Raw genomic sequence first — 12,915 nt, 5'->3', positions numbered from 1 at the left:
GACTAACCATATGATTACAGTGTTATGGCACTGAGCTGTGTAACTGGGCTTCTGGAAAAAAATGGAAGGAGGGCAGAAGACTAGTCATGTAGGTAATTAGTCAATCAACAGTGTTTATAAAATTGGAGCTGATAAAACTCTGAAGCTTGATGCCAGGTGAAATTCTTAAATTGGAAATATTTCATGCATGTATTGTCAACATCCGTGCAAGGAGTTTAATGAGTCCCTGAGGACATGGTTCATGTTTGGAACTCTCCAAAAACTCTGAAAAACATCTGATACAGATCTACTGGACAAAGATTTTTTTAAAACCATCTTAAGGAAGTTCAAAGAGCTGAAGGAAGATATGAAGTAAAAATAATGATGTATAAACAAAATGGAAATATCAATAAAGAGGTAGAAAACCTAAAAAAAAATTCTGAAAAAGTACAATAAGTGAAATGAGAAAAAAATTACAAGAGGGACACAAAGAAAACTCTGAGTAAGAAGAAGAAGAAATCAGCAAACTTGAAGACAAGAGAATGAAAATGATCACATCTGAGGAACAGAAAAGAGACTGAAGAGTCCTGACTGGTGTGGCTCAGGAGGTTGAAGGTCACCCCACAAACCATAAGGTCACAGGTTCGATTCCCAGTCAGGTCACATACCTGGGCTGCAGGCCAGGTCCCCAACTGGGGGCATGTGAGGGGCCACTGATCAATGTCTCTCGTACATTGATGTTTTTCTCCCTCTCTTTCTCCCTCCCTTCTGCTCTCTTTAAAAACAAAATCTTTAACAATGACAACCAAAAAAACGATTGAAGTGACCAGAGCTTAACAGACCTGTGACACACCATCAAGAGAACTGGGATGAGAACTCATGATGGGATTCCCAGAAGAGAGAAAAGTTATGAGAGAATACTTGAAGAAAGGGCTTAAAACTTCCAAAATTTTAATAAAGGTATCAATATAAACATCCAAGAATCTCAAATGAACTCCAAGAAAAATAAATTCAAATAGCCTCACTTTAAGAAAAATTATAATTAAATGTTTGAATACCAAAAATAAAGAGAGTATCTTGATAGCATGCATGAAACAAACAACTCTTCACATAGAAGGAATCTTCGATAAATTTATCAGCAAAGTTCTGGTCAGAAACTTGAGAGATCAGAAGGGAGTGGGTGAATATATTCAAGTGTATAAGAAAACAACTGTCAACCAAGAATCATGCACCTGGCAAAACTGTCCTTTAAGAGCGAGGGAAAAATTAAAACATTCCCATAGATAAAAGTTGAGGGAGCCCAGGCTGCTGTGGTTCAATTGGTTGGAGTGTCATCCCATACACCAAAAGGTTGGGAGCTGTTGATTCCTGGTCAGGCACATGCTTAGGTTGCAGGCTCAATCTCCAGTTAGAGTGTGTATGGGAGACAACCAATCAGTGTTTCTCTCTCACACTGATGTTTCTGTCACTCTCCCTCCCCCTTCCTCTTTCTAAAATGAATAAACATATTGAAAAAAAAAGCTGACAGTGATTGTTACCACTAGAATTGCCTTGCAAGAAATTCTCATGGAAGACTTGCGGGGTGAAAATGAAAGGCCACTAAACAGGAACTCAAAGCCATACAAAGATAAATACATAGGCAGTTATAAAAGCTAGCATTGTGCCCTGGCTGGCGTGGCTCAGTGGATTGAGTGCGGGTTGCAAACCAGGGCATCGTAGGTTCTATTCCCAGTCAGGGTGCATGTCTGGGTTGCGGGCCATGGCCCCCAGCAACCGCGCATTGATGTTTCTCTCTCCCTCCTTCTCCCTCCCTTCCCTCTCTAGGGATAGATAAATAAAATCTTAAAAAAAAAAAAGCTAGCATTGTAAAACTGATTTTTAACTCCACTTTTTGTTTTCTACATGATTTAGAAGATTTTCTTTTTACATTTTTAAATCTAAAAGCTAGTATTATTGTAACATCATAACCCCGTATCTAGTTTCCTACATAAAGAGACTACTGCATTTAAAGGAGTTATTAGTTTAAGATTTTTGGCATACAATAAAGATGTAATTTTGTGACTTGAACAACTGAAAGGAGTGAGAAAAGAGCTGTAAAGGAGTATTGTTTTATGTTACTGAAGTTTAGTTGGTATAAAAGCAAATCAGTGTTGCAACTTTAAGACATGAAATGTAATCTCACCAAGAAAATAGCAATAGGAGACTATAAGCAAAAAGAAATGAGAAAAGAATTTAAATGTTTTATTACAAAAAAACACAACTAAACATAAGAGAAAAGAATAATTCAGGAAATGAGAGACAAAAAAGCTATCATGCATGCAGAAAACAAATATTAAGATGACAGAAGTCTCTCCATATCAGTAACTACTTTAAATGTACACCAATTGAACTTTCCAATTGAAATGCAGAGATTGGCTGAATTGATAAAAATTCATGATCCAAGTAGATGCTATCTACAAGAGACTCACTTTATATCCAAAGACACAAAAAGAGTGAAAGTAAGAGGATGTAAAAAGATATTCCATGCAAATACTAACCAACAGAGAGCAGTGGTAGTTGTATTAACATCAGCCAAAAATAGATGATAAATCAAAAGAGATAACAGGACACAATGAAGGAGATTCTATACCCAAAAGGATTTGTTCTGAGAAATGCATCATTAGGCCATTTAGTCATTGTACAAAAACATGTACTTACACAAACCTAGAAGTTATAGCCTATTTTATTTGCACCTAGGCTACACGGTATAGCAGATTACTCCTAGGCTTCAAGCCTATACAGCATGTTACTATACTGAATACTGTAGGCAATTTTAATACAATGGTAAGTATGTACCTAAACATATCTAAAAATAAAAAAGGTACAGTATAAATGATTAAACTGAGATTACAATCTTATGAGATCACCATTGTATATACAGTCTACCATTGACCAAAATGTTATGTGGAACATGACTGTACTGATAAAAGGTATAATACAACAAAAAGACATAATTGTAAATATGTATTTAAGGAAAGCAAATCAAAATATATAAATCAAAAACTGCCAGAATTGAAGGGAGAAAGAAACTTCTACAATAATAGATGAAGACTTCAATACCCCATTCTCAATAATAGAACTGGACAAAAGATAAGAAAAAAAATAAAAGGCTTACCATAGTAAACCAACTTAAGCAAACAGGCATAACATTCTACCTAACAACAATAGCATACACATTGTTCTCAGGTGTGCATGGGACATTTTTCAGGGTGGACCACATCTTAGGCCACAGATTAAGTCTCAACAAATTTCTGTTATTTATTTTTAACTGTCGACACTATTACAGATGTGCTTTATTTTCCCTGTTCCACCAAGCCCCCAACTCCCAGTCTCAATAAATTTAAAAAGATATACAAATATAACCTGTTTCTAATGAAAACAAAAACACACCAAAACTTGCAGGGTGCAGTGAAAATAGTGGTAAGAGGTAAATTTATCACTACATATGCTTACATTAAAAAGAAACAACTCAAATCAACAATCTAACTTCACAATTTAGAGAAGTAGGAAAAGAACAAACTAAGCTCATTAGCAGAAGGAAGGCAATAATGAATATTAAATATAATGATATGGAGAATAGAAAAATAGAGAAAATTAAAAAACAAGCCCTATTTGCAGCTCAGTTGATTAGAGGGTCCTGTACACCAAGGTTGCGGGTTCCATTCCCGCTCAGGTTGCACACAAGAATCAACCAATGAATGCATAAGTAGGTGGAACAAGAGATTGGTGTTTCTCTCTCTCTAAAATAAAAAAAATCAATTAAAAAACTGTTTTAAAAGCCAAAAAGTTGGTCTTTGACCAGATCAACAAATGGACAAAATTTTAGCCAGATTAACTAACAAAAAAAAAAGAAAAAATTCGAAAACTAAAATGAGAAATGAAAGTAGAGACAGTCCTGTCAATTCTACTTCTTCAGAAATAAAATAACAATAATAATAATAATAATGATAAGTGTAACAGAGTACTATGAACAAGTGTACATCAACAAATAAGCCTAGATAACATGGAAAAATTCCTAGAAACATAAAACCTACCAAGACTAACTCATGAAGAAATACAAATCTGAATAGACCTATAATTGGAAAGGAGATTGAATTATTAATCAAAAATCTCCCGCCCTGGCTAATGTAGTTCAGTGGATTGATTGCCGAAGGGTCACCAGTTTGATTCCCAGTTAGGGCACATGACTGGGTTGCAGGCCAGGTCCCCAGTTTGGGGGTGTATGAGAAGGAACCACACACTGATGTTTTTCTCCCTCTCTTTCTCCTTCCCTTCCTCTCTTTCTAAAAATTAATAAATAAAATCTTGAAAAAAAATCTCTCAACAATATAAAACCTTGGACCTGATGGCTTCACTTGCAAATTATACCAAATTTTTTTAAAGAATACCAGTTCTCCTCAAATCCTTCCAAAAAACTGAAGCATAAAAACACTTCTAAACTCGCTCAGAGGCCAGCATTATCATGATACCAAAGCCAAAGCACTACAGGAAAACAAAGCTACAGGCCAATATCCCTCATGAACACTGATGCAAAAATCCTCAACTATGCAGCAGCAAACTGAAGCCTGTAGCATAAAGAGTCTCCCCAAATCCATGGCCAGTGTTTCCTGAAGGTCTCCAGGCTGCAGGGTCTTCTGTTTGCCCCCATCTTGGCTCCTACCTGGATAAGTGCTTTGGGACAGATCCTTCTTCGCCATCTGCAGCTCCTGCCCATATTCTAGCTGGTGGATCAGCTCATGTCTGGGAACATGATACCCTGTTCACGGAGAAAAATGAGGACATGAGGATTTTTGTGAAAAGAAATAAAATCTCTCAGTCTAGTCTGGGCCTTGAGGATGTGGACAAGACCTCAGAATGAAGCCACTCCCATCCACACAAACAAAAAATGACATGTGACCTGGAATCAAAGATAGGTCATACTGACATGGAGTTTTTAATCCTCAGTCAAAAACTTAGTATGTAAAGAGTTAAAGGATTGTGACAGGGAACTTAAATGCATTATATTGTTCCAAAAGTAAAATGAATTTATGGAGTAATTTAAACAACTGACATTTAAAATATTGGCTTTCTTCTTTCAAAAAACAAAAGATTTATTTATTTTCAGAGAGAAAGGAAGAGAGGGAGAGAACAGGGAGGAAAACAGTGATCAGCTGCCTCTTGCATGTGTCCCAACTGTGCACCAGACCCGCAACCCGGGCATGTACCCAGACTGGAATCGAACTGGTGACCTTTCACTTTGCTGGATGATGCTCAACCAGCTAAGCCACACCTGTAAGGGCTTGACTCTTCATTCATAACAAGGTATGTGCAGGGGGAGGGGGTAGGTGGAGGTGGAAGAGGGTATGGGGGGATAAATGGTAATGGAAAAAAATACAATGAAAAAATAAGCAAAAACAACAAAAAAAGAAAATAAAGTATGTGTTTTCACTGATCTAGGTCTTTTTTAGACCCTAAGTTTTATATGATTCTGCTATAGACCAGAGGCAAAATAAGGATTCTCTCTCAGGATTTCCTCATAGCATCCCCAGAAGTATGTGCTATAATCAGCACTGTTTTATAGATGAAGAACCCAAGTCTCCATCAGATAATATGATTTGCCAAAGACATGAGAAGTGGAGAATGGTGGAACCAATATGGAAACCCAAGTCTAACCTTCTTTCTCTGCTGTCTGTGCTGTGTTACCACAAAGCTAGAGGACTCTGCTCCAGAAGGTGCTGAGTCCAGACCTGAGGACGATGAGAATCTCAATAAGTGTACAACACTAGTGATAGCAGCAGGGTCTTCAACTGCTAACTTGCATATAATCTGCTCACACCAGGCACTGCTCTGAGCCTTTTCCCTAAGTCACCCATTTAGCCTTGCCACACTCCTAAGGAGTGGATACATTACCCCATTTTACCAACGAGCACATTAAGGCACACACAAGCTCAGTAACTTGCCCAATGAATGCCACAGTTTTTAAGCAGCAGAATTAGATGAAATACCAGGGCTCTGGCTCCAGGCACTTATCTTCCCAACATTCCACACTAAGGAAGAAACAGGAAATACCCTTGTGTGGGGCAGCGGCCTGAAACCAAGTGGTGGTGAGGCAGGGACCCGAGCAAGGAGATTCATCCTCGGGGAACAGGGGCTGGGGGAGCAGCAGACTCAGTGACAGGAGACTTCAGCAACTCATGAACTACTAAAACATAATAAAATTGGGAATCCAACTAAGTAACAGTACAGAAATTTACAGAAACACTGAATATCATCTTCAGCATTTCACAAAAAAGGATTACTACAAAAAGTAATACAGAAGACAGCTTCAAAAAATAAAGATGTGTGCTTTACATGGGGTAAGTTCAGCTATATGAAGGACTCACTGCAGCCACCAAGTCTTCTTGACTTTGCTGAGGCCTTGGGCACTCTGAGAATTAAGTGGCTGGAGCAGGAAGTACCAGGAACAGGCCTGACCTGCAGCCAGTGCTCCAAGGACCTGAGCAAGCTGTGACTGTTATTAACCACTTTTCTTAAAAGTGGCCTTTTTCTTTTTCTTACATTGCTTTAAAAAGGGACTCCTGTATCACATTGGTAAATGGGAAACAGAGTCACGTTCCCTGATGGCAAGTCAACCTATAAGTACAGCAGTGAAATCAGCAATGCAGGCTCTCTCTTTGAAAAAGGAAAATTAGAACAGGTGGGAGGTGGGGGACAAGATTCAGCTCTGAACCCAGACTTTCTCTCGACAACCAGCAGGGGGCAGGAAAGAGATAAAATGAAGGAGCAACTTCCATAGGGTGTCTCTATGCCCCTGAGGAAGTGCCCATGCACCCTTGAAACGGGGTTTCTCACCCTCTGCACAACTGACACCCAGGTCTAGGCAACTGTTCTTCCGGGAGGTGGGGAGGGAGTGTGCGTCCTGCGCATGATAAGAATGCTTAGCAGCACTGTAGAGCTCCACCAACTCATTGGGCAAAGCAACCTCATTCCAGTTGTGACCATAAATGGCTGCAGACACTGCCGAGTTCCCCTGGGGAACAATATTGTCCTCAATGAGAACCACTGGCTTAGAAATATAAACAGGGTGGTAGAGAAAGCAAGTGTGACACGGCAAGTAACAGCTGGTGAGGAGGATGTGAATGGGCCAACATGGAACAATCTTATAAAAGGCTGAACATCCCAAGACACTCTCCAGGCAGACAGAATAGCAATGCAGAGCCGGGAGTGGGGCGGGGGGGGGGGGGGCGCAGCCCCGGGCGGCAGATATGTGCTTGGGGAGCAGTAAAGAGCCTGCTTAACTGGAGGACAGTAAGTGAAGGTGAGTGATGAGGTCGGCAGGGACAGATGCCGGCCTTTTAATTTTTAAAATTTTGTTATAAAATGCCTAAATATATCAAACACTTCATTTTCTTTCATCTCTTCTCATTGACACAAATCATACTTCCAGTGCTGTAAAAACAGGCATGCCTTGGATTCTCAGCCCTCCTTTCTCTTGGGCTGAGTGGTCCTGAGATTATCTTCAACCACAAGACCACATAAACTGGTGTTTCTCAAGCCTGGCACTCTTGACAACGGGCCATAGAGAGCGGGGACTGAGGTGGCCAACCCTGTCACAAACTCCCTAAGCAGAAAAGCTATTCTGAATAGCGTGGCACGAGCAGACCCAGAGAGAGAAGCCAGGACAAGAGACCCAAGAGCCTGGGCAGAATCTGGTGGTTCCCAGTTCCTGCACCAGTCCCACATGGGCCTGACTGGATATCCTGCCTTTGGGTCCCGCACAACACCACCTTTCCTTCCACCGCTTTCTGGAATCAAAAGGGACACTATGTTTCTTGCCCAAGAGACACATGGAAACCAGGCAACAAAAGGTGAGTTTAGGAAATGACTGAGGCTGTGGGGAGGAGGAAAGAGGGCTCCTGAAACCTTCCTGACCACTGCGTCTTGAGCCAGAGGGTGGAATAAGGAAGTGGCAGGTGACCCCCACATGGCAGAGGTGGGGAGGACTCACCCAGAGACACTAGGAGCCTGCAGGTCTCCAGCATCACCTCCTGGTACAGAGTCCTCTGGGCTGGGTCCAGCTGCCCCCACTCCTCCTGAGTGAAGGTCACGGCCACATCATCAAAGCTCACAGACAACTGGAAAGTCAAACAGAGGAAGCTGAGTTAGTCTGGGGCTGCTGGGTGGAATCAGCGATCGTCTCTGCATCATGGTAAAGGTGCAGACATCAAGGCCCAGAGCTGCAAGCACCTCCTGAGGGCTGAGCTCTGTGCTGGGTTCAGGGGGAGGTGGGCAATGCTTTGGACATAATACAACAGTGTAGGAGAAAAACTTCCTACGCAGAAGCCATGGTAAGGGAGACAAGACAATGAAAATGGCATGTGGATTGTGAGATGCAGACAGTAAGAAGGGCTCCAGGATGTCAGAAGAATGAGAAAATAATGACAATAATAATAATATCAGTAATGGTAATAACAGATGTGCCTGAGTCTCATTGGTCCTGCTAGGTGCCTGCCCCACGCTGAGGGCTTCACATTGTGTCTTTTCTTTACCCCGCAATTACAGTTGACATGCAATTTTATTTTATATTAGTTGCATCATGTCTTAAAGTGACTAAAAGTTCCCAGCTCTTTTTTTATCTATAGTGAATAAATTTATTGCTAAGATTTCATAAAAGGGAAAACCAAAGATTCCAAACCCACACGACAAGTCCCCAGCTCTCAAGTCATCATTCTCACCATTGACTCCTGACCAAACACACTGCATATGGAGTTTGCCTTATGTTACTCCCACCACCACATTCTACACATTCTCCTCCATGTGAAATGCCCTGCAGATACAGGATCACAGCCCTGTGATGACCAGACCCCCTCATCAAGCACAATTAACTCAGCCGCTCCACTCTCAGACCCACAGCCTTACTACTGCAGATCTATCATTTAAGTGCTCCCAGATCAGGGGTGTATAAGGAAGATAACTGGTAATGGGAAAAAAAATACAACAGAACTATTAAAACAAAAACAAGAAATAAATATATATAAATACTCCCAGACAATTGCCCATGGTTTTACACCTCTGCCTTCAGTGCTTACCTCTCTGTGCTTTCTAGCTTCCTCCTCCTCCCTATCAGTTTTGACTTAATATTTCAATTAAACTCTTGGCAATTCCTAATAAATGAACTGGTCTGTACACAGGGATCCTGCAATGGTACTCATTTCTGGTGCTGGATGAACTGACATCGCTGAATACATTTTGGACGGGTAGACAAGAAGAGAAAAACCAAACAGAACCTCCACACTGACTACCAGATGATCTAGGTTTAAATAATACGAAGTTTCTGACATGCAATCACAGAGCATCCTGTATGACTGGTTAGGGTGCATATATAACTTTCTTTGGTTAGTCTTAAGTTGGAAGTAGGTTAAAAAAAAATTAGAAAAAGGGGTTGTTATCAATCAAGTCCTGACCACCTGGGGCTGACAGTTAACGAAGTCACTCTTTAAAGATGGAGATCTGGCTTCCTACGTTGTTCACTGCATGTAAGAGCCTAGTTTCCTGGGCAGGTGGATGCAGGTTGTGGGTCAAAGTTCTATTTTCCTGTCTTGTCTGTCTACTGTCCATTCGTATATTCAGCCTCTCGCGCTCTAAGACTGCAGATTAAAGTGACAAGCCCGTTCCACTTTAAATAAACGACAAGAACAAAGAGAAATTCGATGGCCGACTTGACCTCCACCCTTCCCCAGGAGCCCTCTCCGAACTCACAGAGAAGCTACAATGTCCAAACCACGGTCCACTCACCTGCGCCGGATCCACGCACGCCGCCGCCATCACGGGACCCCGTGCAGCGAGAGGGGCCCGGGGAGGCGATGACCGAGGCGGGTCCTGCGGGCTCACGCGACCGTCTCCTTTCCCCTGCCTTCGGGGTGACCTCGGCTGACTGTCGCACTCCCTGCCCACGGCTCGGCTTCACGGCTCGTCCAAAACGGCGGAGGTGCGTTGCAGCCTCCCTTCTGATCGTTCTCAAAGCGCCCCACTGGGATAGACCACAGCAGTGACCGCCTCCCCACAGCTGGCGTGGACGGAATGGTCGCTCGCAAATGACGACATAAGCACCACGCCCAGAAGGACCGCCCCATAGGGGAAACATTGGACTATCATTGGTCTAGCGGCCGATCGAGCGCACACTCGGTGCACAGTTTCCTGGGTGAAGGAGTTTTTCTTTACATGCCACCAGCAGGGGAGCGGGAGTTGGAGCTGCAGCCGGTGTCTGGTGTTTAGGACTTACCCCACCCACCCTGGCTGGGCAACTCGGTTTAGACTGTCGTCCAGGTAGGCTGAGGTTGTGTTTCGTGAGGACATACACAAGAATCAACCAATGCTCTGGCCCGTGATGCTCAGTTGGTTAGGCATTGTCCCGCAAGGCGAAGGATTGCAAGTTCGAATCCCTGTCAGGACACTGTGGCAGGAAAAGAAAACTCCAAAAGTTTCTTATGCTCTATAACTGTAGCACTTGCAAAGTTTCACACAGGACTGTAGAAGCTGACAAGTCGTAACCAAAGCAACGGCCAGTTACTCAAGGTTGTACACAGACTCCCATGATAAGCTCCTGTGCTCTGTAGCTTCTGCAAATTCCTCCTGAGTTTTCTCTTTGTCTCCCATATAAGGTAGCTGGACCTAACTTCCGCATTCGGCTTCTGTAACCTTGCTTCGCCACGTAGGTAGGAAGCCCGGGACTATTTAAACCCCTGGAGAGTGAGGATCGGTGCTCAGAGGATTTGGATGTTAACCACCCCCTCTGGGCCCCCGGGTAATAAAGTTTGTGCTTCCTTATCTCCCCGCATGTGGGTGGATTTTCCACAACACACTACCTGGGCTGCTGGTTCCATCCCTGCCCCGTGCATAGGGAAGGCAACCAAATGATATTTCTCTCCCTGCCTTTCTCCCCTCTTTCCTCTGTCTCTAAAAGTAAATAAATAAAGCTCGAAAAAAATTTTTTTTAATTAACCAATGATGGAGGCTTGACTTGGGGTGGTGAAAACACAATACATTGTTATAGATTATGTGTTGTAGAACTGTTCACCTGAAACCTGTATAATTTGGATAGCCAGGGTCACCCCAATAAATTCAATAAAGGAAAAAAAAAGAATCAATCAATGAATGCATAAATAAATAAAACAACAAATCAACATCTCTCTCTTCCTCTCTCTAAAATCAATAAATATCATGGACATGGACAACAGTGTGGTGATTGCTGGGGAGAGGGGGAGTACAAGGGGAGTACAATGGTAATGGAAAAATTATAAGAAAAATAAAGATATAAAATATAAAATTTATAAAAGGAGGTTATGGAGAAATGTGACTTAATTAGCACTCAAAACCTGTTATCTATCACCAGCGATAATAATTTGCCTATACTAAGACATAATTCTCCTTTTCATGTGAGGGTGACCCTTACTGTTAAATTAAATGATATTGGGCTATGATAGGAGACAGAATGTCTGAAGTCATTGGTGAGGAAAGCTATGTAGCTATTGGGGAGCTTAGAAATCCCTACAGTAAAGTGTGGCACATACATCATCTGGTAGTCAATATTGAGGCTGTAGTTGGTTTTTCCATCCTAATCAACTGTTCAAAATGTGCCCAGTGATGTAAATTTATCTAGCACCAGACATGAGTAATACTGCAGGATCCCTAACTATAGACCTGCTAATTTTTAGGAATTACCAAGTGTTTAATTGAAATATTAAGTCAAGAAAACTGGTAAGAGAGGATGACACTAGAAAGTGCAGAGTTACGTAAGCACTGAAGGTGGAGGTGAAAAACCTGGAGCTAATATCTGGGAGCATTTAAATGATAGATCTGCAACAGTGGGGCTGTGCATCTGAGAGTGGAGTGGCTGAATTGTTTGTTTAATGAGGGGTCTGGTCATCACAGGGCTATCTTCTGCACCTGCTGGACATTTCACATGGCAGAGAATGCGTACAGTGTGGTGGTGGAAGTAATATTACCAAGGCAAACACCATATGCAGTGTATTTAGTCAGGAGACAGTGATTACAACGATGTCTGCAATGAACAGAATGTAGATTTGATCTCCCAGCTGAGGAGTCTAGATGTTTACTCTGGTGACATCACCTTATTGTGGATAAAGAGAACAACTGCTACATGACACTGTTAGAGAGGAATACGGGAAGTTTGGAAAAACACTCCCTCAATTGCTGCAAGAGGAGGGTGTGGTTTCTGAAGAGATGTTACATTTATTATCATTAGGGGTATTCTGAAGCAATTAGAAAATGATACACCCGGGAGGTGCCAGTGAATTCATTTGAGAACTGGGTAGCACTGATGTGCAGCGAGACATTTTATTGCGAAGATGGTAGCATGTTGTATGTCAGTATGAAAAGTGAACCTGTATTGACTAGTCCTGAAAATGTGGGGGTTAGTTGAATCTAGGAGTCACTGTTATAAGTGGTAAGTTATATATCACTAAAGTGTTTACCTGTAGAAAGCAGTCGCTAATTTTTTTTATTAAAAAGATTTGTACTTATTTATTTTTAGAGAAGGGAGGGAGACATCAATGTGTGGTTGCTTCTTGCATACCCCACACTGGGGACCTGGCCTGCAACCCAGGCATGTGTCCTGACTGGAAATCAAACTGGTGACCCTTGGGCACTCAATCCACAGAGCTACACCAGCCAGGGCAACAGTCACTAATTTTCAAGGACAGTGGTTAATTTACCATGTCTGGGGGTCAGGTGGGGCATCATTTTGACCTCCTTACTTATGCAACCATAAAGACCTGGTACAAAATGATTAACCTTTTATTAACATGTTGTATTTTAAAAGAGAAGAAACTGAAGGCAGATGAGATAGTGGGGTCAGGAGAACTCGAACAAACACACAGAAACGGGGGAGGACAGAGC

At 42.0% G+C, this 12,915-nt stretch overlaps 1 protein-coding gene across 1 annotated transcript in view; it reads right to left on the bottom strand.

Moving 5' to 3' along the window:
* Window positions 1-10,053, bottom strand: part of LOC123826487 (zinc finger protein 805-like) — a 40,243-nt gene extending 30,190 nt beyond the window's left edge. The window contains exons 1-3 of the mRNA XM_045850480.1: window positions 9,793-10,053; window positions 8,006-8,132; window positions 4,679-4,774 (exon numbers count right to left, since the gene is read on the bottom strand). Coding sequence (XP_045706436.1) covers window positions 4,679-4,774; window positions 8,006-8,132; window positions 9,793-9,822 — 253 coding nt within the window. The 5' untranslated portion in view covers window positions 9,823-10,053. The remainder of the gene's footprint in view (window positions 1-4,678; window positions 4,775-8,005; window positions 8,133-9,792) is intronic.
* Window positions 10,054-12,915: the final 2,862 nt, after the last annotated feature.

Source organism: Phyllostomus hastatus, unplaced genomic scaffold (genome assembly GCF_019186645.2).
Source record: "Phyllostomus hastatus isolate PE091 unplaced genomic scaffold, TTU_PhHast_1.1 phas_contig_133, whole genome shotgun sequence".
Classification (NCBI taxonomy): domain Eukaryota; kingdom Metazoa; phylum Chordata; class Mammalia; order Chiroptera; family Phyllostomidae; genus Phyllostomus; species Phyllostomus hastatus.
The sequence above is the reverse complement of the archived record's forward strand: the minus strand, read 5'-3'. Positions and strand labels throughout refer to the sequence as shown.